At 40.9% G+C, this 16,548-nt stretch overlaps 1 protein-coding gene across 3 annotated transcripts in view; it reads right to left on the bottom strand.

Annotated features, from left to right (window-relative positions):
* Window positions 1-16,548, bottom strand: part of ARFGEF3 (ARFGEF family member 3) — a 180,359-nt gene that overhangs the window by 21,902 nt on the left and 141,909 nt on the right. For all 3 annotated transcript variants that reach the window (XM_059400808.1, XM_059400810.1, XM_059400811.1), the window contains 5 exons: window positions 11,415-11,559; window positions 9,756-9,878; window positions 4,865-4,968; window positions 3,025-3,169; window positions 488-616 (listed from right to left, as the gene is read on the bottom strand). In XM_059400808.1, the coding sequence (XP_059256791.1) occupies window positions 488-616; window positions 3,025-3,169; window positions 4,865-4,968; window positions 9,756-9,878; window positions 11,415-11,559 (646 nt within the window). The remainder of the gene's footprint in view (window positions 1-487; window positions 617-3,024; window positions 3,170-4,864; window positions 4,969-9,755; window positions 9,879-11,414; window positions 11,560-16,548) is intronic.

Below are 16,548 nucleotides of genomic sequence, written 5' to 3'. Positions count from 1 at the left end.
CCAGGTCCCCCTACATGTCTTTTTGTCAATCTAATGATCTGTGACCCTTATACATTAAGGATCTTGCTGTCTTAATATTGTATATACTTCTGAGTGGTTTATGTCCTTGGAAACTCAGCAGGCCCTACTGATAGCCCTGGAGAGCATGTAAGATCTAGCTAAAGAGGACGGCTATAATCATGAAACAGAGCAAAGCCAATAACCTTGCCTGGTTATTGGAGGGATCCAACACATCCAGCTAACTGAATAGCACACATTATTTGTAAACAGACTGGTGGGAATATATGTCAACAATAACAGGATATATCTTAACCCATCACTGCCTCACTGTCATTCAACAAGTGTTTACTGAGCAGCTATTATGCAGGAGGCTCTGTACCGAGTCTAGGGGTAGAGCTGTGAAATGGGCAGGCACACGGAAATACCTTCCTGAAAAAAGTTTTATGTAGCACAACTCCCCACAAAAGACAGACATAGAAATTCTTACCAGGTGTTTTCGTCACGTCTCTCAACAGCTCAAAGAGTAAATCCAAGGTTGGCGGTTGGTGCTGACGTGGACAGTTGGACACAGCCGCTGTCAGCTGCTCTAGGAGGATGATCCACACTTCTATCAACCCTGGAAACCAAGCAGCAGATCTTGGTGAGATCCAGTTAGACACAACACAGAGTCATCGTAAGAGCCAACTAAGCGTCGTTACCATGGCAGAGTGCCACATGGTGTGGTAGCCCTCAGTGTCTAAAAGACTAACAGGCTCTAACAAAGTCAAAGGAAAAAAAAAACCCAAAATTTCTTCTCATCCCCCTACAGGAAGAAGATTATGTGGTAAATTCTACTATAATGAAATAAAGGTCAGATTTCTTGGGAGATGACAATAACAAAATAATAAAATATCATTTTGCATCATCTTAGTATATTTTTTAAAAATTATTTTACTGTATGTAATATACATATATATGTATATGATTTTCTTTTAAATATAAATATATTAAAAAATTGCCACTTTAAGTCTTGTTACATATACAATTCAGTGGTATTCATGCAGAGTTTTGTGCAACCATCACCACTCCCTAGGTCCAAAGCTTTTTTTTTTTATCATCTCAGATAGAAACTAGGGGATAAAGGCTCATGAACCTCAGAATATAAGCAGTGTGAACAAGCTAATTTATAGGAAATGCAGAAGCCAGAATCACATATTATGCACCACTCTAGGGGATATAACCAATAAAGTCCACATGGAAAACTCCACAGGACATGGGACCTCACTTCTTCCAAAAAGGAAGAGCGAACACAAAAGAGTTGGAGAGGAAAATCTAGAGATTGTAAAGGACTTCAGAGACCTATCAGCCAAACACAGAGTGCAGATCTTACACCAGTCATGGAAATTCACTGACATAAGAAAAGGGAAATGCTAACACTGAATTTGATATTTAATAATTACTGTTAATTTTTTGGTGTGATCACGGAATTATGATTATGTTTGTTATATTCAAAGATCACATACTGAAACATTTACAGATGAAATGCTATAATGTTTGGGATCTGATATAAAATAGCGACTGTGAATGGAGGGAGGAGATAGAGTGAGGGTGTATGTGTAAATATACGTAATAGATTGGCCATAAGTTAATAGCTGAAGCTGGGTGATGGGTACATGAAGGTTCATTATACCAGTCTAGTTTTACACATGTTTGAAATTTTAATAAGAAAAAAAAAAGTTATTTGCTTTTGGAAACCAGAGGAATAACATCTAAGAGCATATCAATTTTTAATACTAAGTTGAAGCCTTTGTTTTCAATTCTTTTGTCTGAGCTAGCTATGCTTCATATATAATTATAAATTGAAAGATCTCAATGAATTGATAATGTGGAAAAGTTTAGATAGGTCTTGGCTGAACTTAATCCTTAAAAAATGGGGTGCTTAGAAAAAAAAACAAGGGATTAATGATTTGCATGAATGGAAAGAGGATTGCTGACTGCCACGTACACAAACCATTTACAACAGTTTAAGACTGTATTATAGATAAACAACACTAGCTTCTGTTTATAATTGGGTTGGAGGTTTGAGAGGCTAAGTAAAAATTCTTAACTAAGCATTAAATGAAAACTCTATTGAGCAATATCTAGACAATTTCCATTTTAATAGTTCTTTACGTTAGCTATTCTTTCCTATGGTTTTTCCTTAAAATTAGTCTCAACTAGTGAGGCTTTACTGTTTGTAATCCCTATGGAAAACTGTAAATCCTCTTCTACTCTAAGTGAATTTATAACAGAAAAATAAATAAAAAATTAAAAACAAATAAAGAAGCAAATTAAAAACCACCTCTCCCCAAAACTCCTTTTACAAGAGTTTGAATCAACCTATGCCAGTTATTAGTTCCCTTTAAGGATGTAATTTCCATTTTTAGATCTAGAACAGGGCAGGGTCGACTGAATCAGAAGACAAGCATGAGCGTGAGTTAACCCATCTGAAAATTTCCCAAAGTTACTAGACTAAGCTCTAATCCACAGGAAATTACATGGGAACTAATTTGAAACACATTCTTTAAAATTATTCTTTTAATGAGCCTTCAGTTCCACCAGTCACAAATAGATTCTCTCTTCAGTAGTGGCTTAATTTCCCCAGTCTCTAACCAAATAGTCCTGCAGGAAGTAATTATATAATGATTGTGTTTCCTAGAAGGTATTAAAGACAATTACCAGCCAATTTAAGTACCAATGCAACCACATTCCAATTTGCTAAATTATAGAGAATTCAGAGTTAGAACTATATTTAGTGGAGTCTGCAGATCCACACAGAGCTTGGAGGGAGGCATCCATCTAAAAAGGATGGGTTTGGAGACGACATCAAATGATGTTTTTAAACAGTCCATGGAAACTTTAGGTAGGCTTGTGCTGTTAAAGTTAAAAACAGTAGCAACATAAATGGGTGATCATTCTTATGATTTATAAGCTACTGAACTCAGGGCTCAAGTTTCTGGGAATACTAACACAAATAACCTCGTTCAGTTCAGTCAATCAACTCACCAGTGTCGTCATCAAAATCCGACAGGACCGACTCCATTCCATCCTCGCTGCTCGCCGACTGCTCCTGAAGTCTTCGAGGCAAGCTAGCAAGTCGCCCACTAAGGAATATTGGCTTCAAGGGCATTTTGTAGATTTTGGCCAGTAACTAATTAATGGAATACCAAATGGCAATTATATGTGGGGAAAAAGCTGCACTCTGGGTGTTAAAGAAGAATAAAATTGTATATCAGCAATACTGGGGTTAGGGAAAACCAGAGAAGCTCCCAACGTATGGAAGGTTTGAGGCTGTTCGTGATTTGGACTCAAATAGTAGCTCATGAGAGGTTTCTTATCTCGTGGAGCCAACGAAATAGCATTTAGTGGAAACAAAAAGGTAGAGGGAAAAGGCTCTAGGGATACTTTTTCAGCATCTCAATTACCTATGAGTTTTATAGACTTTTGTAAACTGACCCAGGGAACTACAAAACATGTCAAGAGTTTTTGCCTATGGGAAAGTGTTCTGTGGGGATCACTGAGAAGAGGGTCTCTAGGTAAATGGGATACCAGACTGACTTCCCCTTCCCTTGCTTCAACACCAGGGCCAGGAGGCCAACAGTAAGTGGGGAAAGGGAGGCATCTCTGGGCCAGGGGGGACAGATGAAGGTATGGAAGCAGAGCTGAAAGACTGCCCTGGGTTCTTTATTCCCCTCACTGCTAGAGCCCAGCCCCCCAGGAATCCTCATTACTGGGCCAAATGCCCAAGGATCTTCATGGATTAGAACTGTGCCTGCTGTTCTAGGGAAAGAGTTGTGGGTGAGACAAAATTCCTGTTCTGGGGTCTTACGGTGATCCTTTCACAAAGAAAAAATACAATTTTGGACATAAAAGCTATAGAAAATATTGGGTGATACTAGAGTAACCAGGGTATGTGGGAGCACTGGCGGTGAGCTGGTTGATACTCAAGCTCTGGCCTCTCTGAGGAGGTCGTGTTTCAGATGAGAGCCAGGAAGATAAGGAGTGTCGCAAGGAGATGCAGGGAGAGGCCATTCCAGGCAGAGGGAACAGCCATGGCCCTGAACATTAAGGCACCATGTATCTGAGAGGAAGAGAGTCAGTGTGGTTGGAGCCCAGAGCGAGAGGGAAGGATCTGAGGGTGAAAAGGTAGCTGGGGTCCCGTGACGTGGGGCCTTGTGGAGGCAGCTGGGGGAAGAAGCTGGGCCTGGGGATCCTTTCCAAAGCCCTGGGATTTCACACTATTGCTGCTATCCCCGCGGGAGTGGTTCCACAGACTCGAAGAGGCCTGGTGACATGACCCGCAAAGATAGGAAGGGGCAACTACTGAGCATTACTGAAGCCTGGGGGAGAAAGGGCTTCAGGAGGGAGCATCCTCTTGGGATAATGGCAATTACTGGGTTTAGCACAATGAAGGGCGCTGCTCCCTTTGATAAGTGTAGTTTCATGGGATTTCTTCACTAGATCTTGACAGAATGTGCCCCTCTTTGGTTTATGACTCTTTTCATTGGTGGCATCCCCACCATCCACGTCCTATCATGAAGACTTCCCAGGACCTCGTGACCTCTCTCTATATCCTGACGAAAATATAGAGATTGTGACAGTTTCTGTGTCTGAGTATATGTGAGAAATTTCAGAGATTTCAATTCAATTGTGTGTACCAGCACACGCTTATTCCTTTTTCTCTCCTTCATGGAAGAGCTGGGAACAAAAATTCCTACTCCAGATCTAAGCCCCCAATCTCCTCAGAGTCAACAGAAAGTATTTCTCTTGGGCTTCAGCAAAAGACATTCAGGCAGGTTTTTGAGTATCATCTGAGGTAGGTTTCAGGGCCTGGAGCTCAGTGTACCTGAGAGCAGCGCCTGAGGTAATCCAGGGCAGGGAGGCACAGGTCTGGGGATGTGGCTCCGGGTCCGGGGACGCAGTCTCCTATTTCCTTACAGTCCACCTCTCCTGGAAGACAGACAGACAAAATTACTTTTGCGTTCCCCCTTCAACGGAAGACCTATTTATTCACACAACATTCATTCATTAAACGTTGGCTAAAATAGAAGAAAAAATGATCCTGAACTCTGTGACCCTGAGATGAATCATTTTAGTCATTTTTTTCCCCCTCTGCCTGGTGTACATGCAGTTGGGAATGATACTGTTCTTATTTTGTTGGGATTAACCCATTTTGTAATTCCCCTCTTCGCTAACCCATACTTTCCCTGTATTCCACCACAGTTCCTTCTGTGGCTGGCGGGCGTTCTTTTGTACCTGGCCCCACTGGAATTCCCTTCATTGTGCCCCTGCTGTGGTTGGTGTGACTTTGAAGCTTGATGATAAAGAACAATCCTGGTGACAAGCCAAGAGCTGGGCTGGAGGGAAGTGCTAGGTCACTGTCTGTTTGGAAAAGGACCCATTTGCTGCCAGTGTTCAGTGCTAAACAGTGATGATAAATTAAGTCCCTGGGTAGAGTCTGAACATCTGGGGCTTGGGGATGGAGACTATTGAATGGAATTGAAATGGTTTCTATTATTTATTTATTTATTTTTTGTGGTACGTATCTAGAGATTTCACAGATCTGGAGAGCATCTAGATTTCCTATAAGTAAATAGTTGAGGAATACCAGTTTTATTCTCATGTAATGAATCTATTCCATACTCTTAATAAAATCATTCCATTGTACTGTAATTGTTTCTAATTGTCTACAGTCGTAGCCACTAGGTACCCTCCCCTGTGGGTAAGCACACCTAATTACGAGGCATTAGTTAAAATTCAGACAAAGAGGCATGTTTCTCCTTAGAAAAGATAAGCAGTTGTATTTTAGATCAGCGATTGGCAAGCTATCTGTGTAGAGGGCAAGACAATAAATACTTTAGCCTTTTGGGTCATCATGTTTTTGTTATAACTCCTTGAATCTACCATTGTAACCCAAAAATAGTTACAGACAAATGGCCATGGCTGTGTTCCAATAAACTTTATTTGTAAAAACTATCGATAGGCTGGTTATGGCTTACAGACCACTATTTGGCCAGCCCCTAGTTTGCGTTAACATATTTTACAACATAAAAACACAGACTAGGTCAAACTCATGTTGAAATAACCTAGCAGGAGTTAAAATAAATTAAATTCATTTTTAAATTAAATTAAAAATAAATCAATTTCTTAGCCTGTTGTTCAAAGTGAACATCCTTTTTTGTTTTGTCTTTTTAACCAAGGCCATTGTGTTTCACATCAAAGTCTGTGCAAATGGCGCCCCCTGGAGTCCAGGGCAGGACATAGCCAGCTTGGCAACAGAGGCTCTTTGGTTCCTGCAGACTATATGCCCCACACAAGTAACTCCCCTTATAATTCACAGAAAAAAAAAAAAAATCCTCCACATGCACACCAATTATTCTGCATCTCTATTTGCTGCCTCTATCTCCCTCCCTAAGAAAAAATCTCAAATTTGTAACTTGCTGCTAGGCATTTCCACTCGAATGGAGTTTCACAGAAGCTCAACCTATCTAATGTCCATCTAAATGTCCAAAGATAGAATTGTCCAAAATGTCCAAAGACAGAATTCATAACTTGTTTTTCTCCTCCACACCCAATATGCTCAGCTTTCGGACACCTTATTTCTGGGTAACACCAGTTCTTGGAAGGGGAGCAGAGAGCAGTGCTCAGTTCCTCCAGTCCAAGCCTCCACAGATCCCACCTCTACCATGAGCGGGAGCCAATCACATCCTGTCTCCTTTCTCTCTACCTGCAGCTGCCCATCCCCATGTATGGGGGCATCAGCCTGCCAGAGTTCATGTGGGCACCTGGGTGGCTCAGTGGGTTATGCCTATGCCTTTGGCTCAGGTCATGTTCTCAGGGTCCTGGGATTGAGGCCCGCATCAGGCTCTCTGCTCAGTGGGGAGCCTGCTTCTCCCTCTCTCTCTGCCTGGCTCTTTGCCTACTTGTGATCTCTGTCAAATAAATAAATAAAATCTTAAAAAAAAATTCTAAGTTTTTTCTTAAAAAAGAAAACTTCCCCACAAATTCTGGATTCCTTGAACCTTCCCCAACTGCCCCCTTCCTTTCTTTCCAACTCATCACCTATTATTCCTCTTTTGTGGGTACCTCCAATATACCCTGTTTTTTTTTTTTTTTTTTTTTTTTTTAGAAAAGCAAACCTATAGCTTACTCCACAAATTTCAAATTCACTTCCTCTTTGAAGCCTGCATGGGCCCCCACTACCAAACGTCTCTTTCAGGGGCTTGTTTGTTTCTGCTTAAATGCCTTTTCCTTTTTTTCTTTTTATTATCCTTCACAAAAGTATTCATCTTACTGAATTGTAGTTATTGATTTATGTGTGTTTCTGAGAAGAGGCTGTGAGCCTGTCATAGGCAGGAAGCATGTTTTGTTCATCTTTACACCTTCACGGTACATACGGGCTGTTGTGCCCCACGACAGGCACCTAACTGCTCACTGAATAAGAGAATACCAGTAATTATTCTTAAATGAAACATAAGACTGTGACGTAGTAGCAAATGCATATATTGGTCTCTGTTCCCAGTTCCCCACACAGAGCCCCTAAAACTCTGGTAATTTCCCAAGCGATAAGAGTACTGGAAGCATCTTGTGGTCTAATGTTTGGTCTTTCACTCCAATTCCTGACACAGAACTCCTAACTCCTTGGGGTTTTCTGGATGACAGGAGGGTCTTCTAATCAAGGCAACATGTGGTGTGCTCTTAGATGTGGACTGGTCACCAGAAAGACCAAACTGCGACTAGAAGTTGAAATTTTTTTTTCAAGATTTTATTTATTTATTTGACAGAGAGAGATCACAATTAGGCAGAGGCAGGCAGAGAGAGAGAGAGAGAGGAGGAAGCAGGCTCCCTGCTGAGCAGAGAGCCCCATGTGGGGTTCGATCCCAGGACCCTGCGATCATGATCTGAGCTGAAGGCAGAGGCTTTAACCCACTGAGCCACCCAGGCACCCCTAGAAGTTGAAATGTTTAGCCACTTTCCACCTCCTAGGGCAGAAAGCCTGGAAACAGTTAAAGTTCTGTCCTGCCTACGTGATGAAACCTAAATAAAATTCCAAAAGTATGGGATGCAGAGAGCTTCTAGGTTGGTGAACACATCTCCATTGTGGGAGGGTGCCACACCCTCACTCCATGGGGACAAAAGCTCCTGTGTTTGGGACCCTTATGGATCTCATCCAATGTATCTCTTTGGGTATTCATCTGTATCCCTAATTATATCCTTCATTATATAAGAAAGGGTGAACATGTTCTCCTGAGTTCTATGAGTTGTTCCAACAATTAACCAAATCCAAGGGGTGGGCTCCTGAAACCCCCAAAGTGTAGTCATGTCAGACTTGTGGGTAACCCAGGGATCTACCTTTGTTTTGGCATGTGAAGCAGAGGGGGGAGTCTTGTGGGACTGAGTCCCTAACCTGTAAAGTCTGAGCTAACTCTGGGGAGTGCCAGAACTGAATTGAGTTATAGGATACCCAGCTGGTGTCGCAGAACATTGCATGGCGTGAGACCCCCGCACTCCACCCCTATGTCCAGTGTCAGGGCACTGTAAGGGTGCCAGTCGGAGGGGGAAGGGAACAAAGAAGCCACCCAGGGTGAGCTTTTCCTATAGAAGAACTGAATTTTCTACTACCTGAGACAAAGATTCATACTTAAAGGTCTTCTTGTGATGGAGATACTAAATTATTTGGTTTTTATTTAACATAGAGCAGAGTTTAAAAAAAAATAAAATCTGATGCTGTAGATCACAAGAAATCTTCCGCTGAAGGCTAGTTTGTAAAATCGATGAGAAAGTGGCCGTGGTTATCCTGCTCAGTCCTCCATTCTTTGGGGGTATATGTAACAACAGAATGAAGCACATGTAATACATGATAGACTATAACAACAATGGTCAACACATCAGACTTGTTGCCTCAATCCTTAAACTTGCATTTTTGTTCCTGCTCCCCAAGAAGGGGAACATGAATGAAGTCCCTTAGGTTCTTTGTGTCCAGTCTTTTAGCAAACATTAAAAAAAAAATATGAAACTTATATTGTCCTTCTTCAAATTGTTCTTAGCCTCAGGGTCTAAGAGTATTCCCTGGTGAAGTTCTCAAAACTTTAAGACTTCAGTTCCTTCTCAAATTTTTGGTTTCACTAACTGCCCTCTCTTCCATTTCACCCCAGATCAACTTGGGCTCCATAAAAAATCTGCTTCAGCAGGTCAAATTGTATAGCAAGGCTCTCCTTTGTTCAAGCATTGCTCAGTTAAGTGGAAAATCAGGTCTTGTGTGTTTCAGAGAAGGGGGAATTTTACCCTCCAAAGAAATGTTATGATTAATATGGCCTAGGGGTAGGCATCCTAAATTTTTACTTAGCAGGAGCTGGAAACTCAAGCTCAGGCTGCTAATTATGTGACATTGAGGACAGCAGCTCTCATGTCAGGAAGATTATAGCATATGATACTGAATATTTTAAGATACAAAAGGAAGTTGGAGTCAAGTAACATATAGATTGAAAACATGCTACACTACAAGAGCATTCCAGGAACATGATGAAAAATAGCAACCCTGGACAGAATCCCAGCTGCTTTTACAGTAAGCTTTCTGCTTCTGAATACACAACGCACACTGCCATCTGCTTAAAGCCCAGGTGGTGGGCTTAGTGGCTCTAGGTGGGCAGTGGGCCCGTCTCCAGGGTTTTTCACACACGGTCACCCAGGAAAGGGCCCCCAGCTGTCGTGAGGGACGACAAGAAGACTCCACTCACCCAGTCCTTTGACAAACTTCATAAGGCACATGATGTAACTTGTGGCCGCATTAGCAAAGACCTGGATGTTGTCAGTATTGAGAAATGCTTCAAATACATCAAACACTGGAGCCTGGCTCTTTCCTAAGGGAGGAAGGTTGTAGAATATTAAGAACATCAACATTACCCTTCAGGTCGCCCATACTCCCAGCACCTTCCATGAAGTCTTGGAAAAGACCTACCCCTGGAGGAAATTCCTGGCCTTTTGAGGGGACAGGGAGCTTGGCTCCAATGCTGTCCTTCTCATCTTTGCCTGCAGGGGGAGCTGCAGGAAGGCTACAAATACCAGAGAGCTCCTCCGCAGGGACAGGAGGGCAAAGCCCACTAAGTGCAGCCCTGTGGCAATGGGTGGGTCTACATCGTTGGGAAACATGCAGGCCTCTGGGATTCCACACACGTAATTACAGGGAAGGGAAGGTTTAGATACACCCTGATGGCATATACTAATTGATTCACAACTGTGCAGGAGAGAGTTAACAGGCTCGAGATTGCTATCCTTAGAAAAGAGGGCTTACAAGATTGGCCATTGGCTCACATCTGGGAACTTGGTTCTCAGAATATTCCTAGGCAACAGTGAATTGATGAGGGTGGTTCACTGTGCCTAGGCTATGAAAACAACATGGTTTGTTCTGAACACTGGCTTTCCTCTGAGGAGTCTGAGATTTTGATAGGTGCTAGGCAGGGAGTATTTAGATGGCCAAATCTTAGCTGGGTCTCCAATGGGCTTCGCTGGGGAGAAACATCAGACTCATGTTGCTGCATTTTCACTCCCAGAGCAGAGTGTGCTCTGTGGGACCCTTGGGGGAGGCTGAGAGCACATGGTAGCCTGCACAGGAATTTGCCTTAATTCTGTGTCTTCTGCCCTTACAATCTGGTTTGTCCTCACCATGTTACCATGATAATCTGAGCCATGCAATAAGACTTAGCTTACCTCTATGCTGAGTCCTGTGCATCCCCTGTTGGGTCTCTTGGCTTGCTTTATGGGTCCCTGTTCATTTCCAGCTAAGCTCAATTTCCCTAACTGGGATTCAACTGTGTTATGATGCTTTTTTGCTTCTTACTAGGAAGCAAATAATGTTTGCTTTTTTGGCTTCAGGAATGAACTCAACACAGATATGTGTAATTGAAAAGACAGAAGTGTCAGCATTTGGTCTAATCTGTCAGTGAGAGCAGGGCCTGATAATGCTCAGGGTTCTTGGTCTGCCAGCAGAACTCAGAATGGGTGCCCCTGCTATAACAGGTCATTTCCTACCAAGAAAACATGGCCGAATGGTAGCCTGCCCTGTTGTTTAGTTTCTTTTGACAGCATGAAAATTGGCATCAAGAATTCATACTTTATGATAAAAATCATCTACCCATTCTTTCCTCTCACCACCCTTATTTAATACTTATTTAATACTTATTAAATACTTAATACACCCTTATTTAATACTCCCCAGAGCAAGTAGGCAGGAAAAAAAAAAATAAAACACATCCAAGTCAGAGAGGAAAGAGTAAAATTGACTGTAGATCACATGATCTATTTTGTTTAGAAAATCCTAAAGATGCCACCCAAAACTTTATAACTGATAACTGCATTCATTAAAGATTTAGGATACAAAATCAAACACACGTTCTTACCCATGGAGTAATCACCGACCAGATACTCCTTCACCTCAGACTTGTTTCCACTGTGCACAGTTTCCAGGGCACTGAACAGGGGCCTCCATCCCGACTGGATTTGTGTGGAACACACCTCAACTAGCTCGCCAATGGATGTCACAACCTGGCAGAGGCAAAGGGGGTGGCACTAAAAATCTTTCCCTTAAAAGCAGGACGAAAATTTCTGGGAAGGGGGATATACTTCTCCGCTTCCTATTTCTGGGTTAATTTCAGTGAAAAAAGAAAAACCAGAATTCATCCAAACCCACTCAAAAATCTCCTTAAATGAGCCGCCATATTGCATTAATTTGCATTTGCTAAAGACTAGTGTTGAGCAACTTTTCACATGCTTATTTGCCATCTGCAAATGTTTTGCTGTTTTTTTTTTAATTTTATTTATTTATTTGATAGAGAGAGATCACAAGTAGGCAGAGAGGCAGGCAGAGAGAGAGGAGGAAGCAGGCTCCCTGCTGAGCAGCGAGCCCAATGCGGGACTAGATCCCAGGACGCTGAGATCATGACCTGAGCCGAAGGCAGCGGCTTAACCCACTGAGCCACCCAGGCACCCTTTGCTGTTTTTTTTAAAAAAACTTTTTGTCTTCTCATTATTGTCTTTTCTCAAAGAAAGATTGATCTATTTTTAGAGAGTGAATGTGCACGTAGATGGGGAGGGACAGAAGGAGAGGGGGAGAATCTCAGACTCCACGCTGAGTGTAGAGTCCAACATGGGTTCAGTCTCATGACCCCAAGATCATGACCTGAGCCGAAACCAAGAGTTGGGCACTTAACTGCCTGTGCCACCCAGATTCCCCTCATCACTGTCTTTTTTTAGTGAGTTTTTAGAGCTGTTTACATATTCTAGATTCAAATCTTTCCTCTGATACGTGATTTACTTTTTCTTTTTTTTTTTTACAGCTTTGACTTTGTCTTTTTATTTTTTTAATGGTGTCTTTTAAAGAACAAGTTTTTAATTTTGACAAAGCCTAATTCATCAACTCTTTTTTTGGATCTTGTTGGTGTCATTCCTAAGAAATCTTTGCCTAACCCAAGGGCCCAAAGATTGTTTCTAGTAATATTTGCCATACTGGTGTTCATTTGGCTGGAGGCTAATATGGCTACCCTGGCCGTTTGATGGTTACTGTTTGCATGGTATATCATTTTCACCTCTTCTACTCTCAATCTTTGTGCCTTTGAATGTAAAATCTGTCTCTTGTAGACTGTGTATTATAATATCTTATTGTTATATCCACCCTTACAATTCTGCCTTCTGAAGCTTGGTCATTTCATGTTTTTTAACATTTTTAGAAAAGATTTTATTTATTTATTTGACAGACAGAGATCACAAGTAGGCAGAGAGGCAGGCAGAGAGAGAGAAGGAAGCAGGCTCCCCACTGAGCAGAGAGCCCGATGCGGGGCTCCATCCCAGGACCCTGAGATCATGGCCTGAGCTGAAGGCAGAGGCTTTAACCCAGGCCACCCACCACCCAGGTGCCCCATTTTTTAACATTTTTATTGAGATATAAATCCCATATGATAAAGATTACCCACTTATACTGTACAATTTGGTGTTTTTTAGCATATTTAGAGAGTTATGCAGCCATGACTAATCTAATTTTAGAACATTTTCTTGACCTGCCTATGCCTCCAGGCCAGCATGTGCCAGTAGTCATTCCCTCCACAGAACCCTACTCTCTGCCCTAGGCAATCACTAACTTACTTTTTATCTCCTTAGATTTGCTTATTATGGACATTTTACACAAATGAAATAAAATGTGGGGTTTTTTGGTTTGTTTGTTTGTTTTGGTGATTGGCTTTTTTCATTTAGCATAATGTTTCCAAGCTTCATTCATGCTGTAGCACAAATCAGTACTGATTTTTTTTTTTTTATTACAGAATAGTATTTTATTGTGTGGAAATACCACATTCATCCATTTATCAGCAAATGGAATTTAGGTTGTTTCCAACATTCTGGCTGTTATGAATAATGCTTCTCTGAATGTTTGTGTCTAGATTTATATGGATATATGTTTTCATTTTTCTTCGGTATGTACCTTTTGAGGAACTCCCAGACTGTTTTCCATGGCAGCGCATTTAGTAGCATATGGAGATTCTAATTTCTCCACATTTCATCAAACCTTACTATCTTTTTTACTGAAGTCATCCTAGGTGGTCTGAAGTGATATCTCATTGTGGTTTTGATTTGCATTTCCTTAATGACTAAAGATGTGGAGCCTCTTTTTACAAATACATATTTAATATTATTAAAATGGTCTTATTTACATCTGTCATTTTACTACTTCTTTTCCACATATAATGTGTTTTTTGTTCCTCTGTTCCTCCTTTACTGTCTTCTTTTGTGTTAAATATATTTTTAGTGTATCATTTGATTCCTCTCTTTCTAATTTATTTTTTGTATTAATCTCAAGGCTGTTGTCCTAGGGATTAGAATATACATCTTCGACTTATCACAATATTCAAGTTAATAATGACTTAATTCTAGCAAAATATGGCAACTTTGTTTCTAGTAGTTTCATTTTCTCCCCTTTTTTTTGCTACGGCTATATACATCTTTATAGTTAATAAATTAAAAAATACAATGTTAGTGTCAGTGCTTATGTAAACACTGTTTTTAAAATTAAAAAATATATTTACCCACACATCCATTTCTTCTTGTGAAACTGACTTACTCTGTTGTTTTATCTCCTTTTAGTCTGAAGGAATTCCTTTAGTACTTCTTACAGGATAGGTCTATTGGCAAGAAATTCTATTATATTTTTTTTAAATCTGAGAATTCTTTTATTTCATCTTCATTTTTGAAGCACAAGTACTCTAAATTATTCACTTTCAATGTATTATTGCTTTGTCTTCTGGCCTTCATTCTCTTTGGAAAAGTAGTGTTTAATTCTACTATAGTAACAAACTGTTTCTCTCTTGCTGCTCTTGAGGTTTTCTTTTTGTCTTAGAGCAGTTTATTATAAAGTATCTACTGTGCTTATCTTTGTGCGATGCTAATTGGGGTTCCATTAATTTTCTAAATTTATTTTCTGACCCTTTCCGTTTTTCATCTTTGTCTGAACCCCCATTACACATAAGCTTGACATTTTATCACAGGTCTCTAAGACTTTATTTCTGGTCAAACTATCCTCTCCAATCTTTGGAATGGATAATTTCTATTAATCTACCTTCAAGTTCCCAGATTCTTCTGCCATCTCAAATCTTGCTGGTAAGACCATCTAATAGATTTTTCGTTTCAGTCATTGCCTTTTCAACTCTAGAATTTGCATTTTTTTCATAGTTCCATTTCTCTAATTAGACTGTTTTTGGTCATTGCCATCATATTTTCCTTTAATTCTTTGATAGTATTTATCGTAGCTGCTCTAAAGCCTGGCTCTCAACTCCAACACCGAGGCTCGTTCAAAGTCACTTTCTATTTTTTGCCTCCCTCCCAATAGGTATCCTTCTCTCTTGTCTCTTCTTTCCCTTCCCTTCCCTTTTCCTTTCGTCCTTCCTTTCTCTCTCTCTCTCCTTCCTCTCTCCCTCCCTTCCTTCCTTCCTCTCCTTTCCCCTTTCCTTTCCTTCCTCCCCTCTTCCTTTCCTGTTTCTTTGCTGAAAAGTCAACATTTTGTATAACATATTGTGGTAATGCTGAATTCTGATTAATTTTTGAGTTGTTGTTGTTGTTGTTTTTCCTAAATAAGGGGTTGGATTTATACTGTGAAATCTGTCTCTTCCCATGTGTGAGAGCCAGTGTGTCTGGGTCAGTTTCTTTGTTTTTAGGTCTTAGATTTACTATTTAACAATCCTCCCCATGTCTGAATAGGTTAGGGGTCAGCTGATGATTTGGGCAGAAATTGTGCTCAGACAACTTGAGCCTTTAAGGCTTCCGTCCTCCTCAACCAATCCACATGTGTAGGTTGGGGGAAATATTCTAAGTTTAGCCAGGTCTTGTTTTTTACTTTCTGATGGGATTTGTATGGTCTATACTGCATATGCCTAAGTTTCATTCAGCCAGAGATGCATGAGGAATCGATCTAGTCTTTCTTTAAGTCTCTGGTTTCCAGGGATTCATGTTAAATTTCTTATTCAATCACTGCTCACTGTAACCTTAGGCTAGCCAAATTGCAATTTCCCCTGTTCACTACTACTACTACTTCTTCTTTTTTAAAGATTTTATTTATTTATTTGAGAGAGCAAGGGAGAGATAGAGAGCGAGCACAAGCAGGGGGAGTGACAGAAAGAGAAGGAGAAGCAGGTTCCCTGCTGAGAGAGCCTGATTCGGGGCTGGATCCCAGGACCCTGGGATCATGACCTGAGCCAAAGGCTTGAGTGACTGAGCCACCCAGGCATCCCTCTAAGTCTTCTTTAAACTAAGTCTGTCCCTTATAGTGGAAAAGCTGCTGATTTTCTAAGTTAGCTTCACACTAGTCAAACTACTATACTAGCCAATAGCTTGAGAGTGAGGATGATGGGGACAGTGTTTGGCAAGAGGTCACGAACTTCCATTGTTCTTAAGCAAAGTTCTGGCAAGAAGGATTTCTAAGTATAAATGCTACTCAATTTGTTGTCTGCCATTGGTCAATTTCCAGAAACCTGAAACCATTGATTTTTACAATTTTGTCTTGTTTTATACTTGAATTTTGTGAGGTGGCTTCATTAGCTTTTTCATGCTGCCATAGCCTAAATCCTTCTAGTTCTAAATCTTTCTTTTCTTTTCTTTAAGATTTTATTTATTTATTTGAAAGGGAGAGAGACAGAGAATGAGAGAGAGAGCATGAGAGGAGAGAGGTCAGTGGGAGAAGAAGACTCTCTGTTGAGCAGGGAGCCTGATATGGGACTCGATCCCGGGACTCCAGGATCATGACCTGAGCCGAAGGCAGTTGCTTAACTGACTGAGCCACCCAGGCGCACCCAGTTCTAAATCTTTCTGAACACAGTGAAGCATAGTTATTTTAAAATCTGTCTCTGAGGACTCTGGATCCCTGGCTAAGCATGTGATTATGTGTGTGTGTGTGTGTGTGTGTGTGTGTGTCTATTTTTATTGTTTTTCTTTTTGTTGTCAGTGACGTGTTATTTCCTAATGAGCCTGATTATTTTTGACTGAATGTAGACACTA

Source organism: Mustela nigripes, chromosome 5 (genome assembly GCF_022355385.1).
Source record: "Mustela nigripes isolate SB6536 chromosome 5, MUSNIG.SB6536, whole genome shotgun sequence".
In the NCBI taxonomy this organism is placed as follows: Eukaryota; Metazoa; Chordata; class Mammalia; order Carnivora; family Mustelidae; genus Mustela; species Mustela nigripes.
This window is presented reverse-complemented; position numbering and strand designations above follow the sequence as displayed.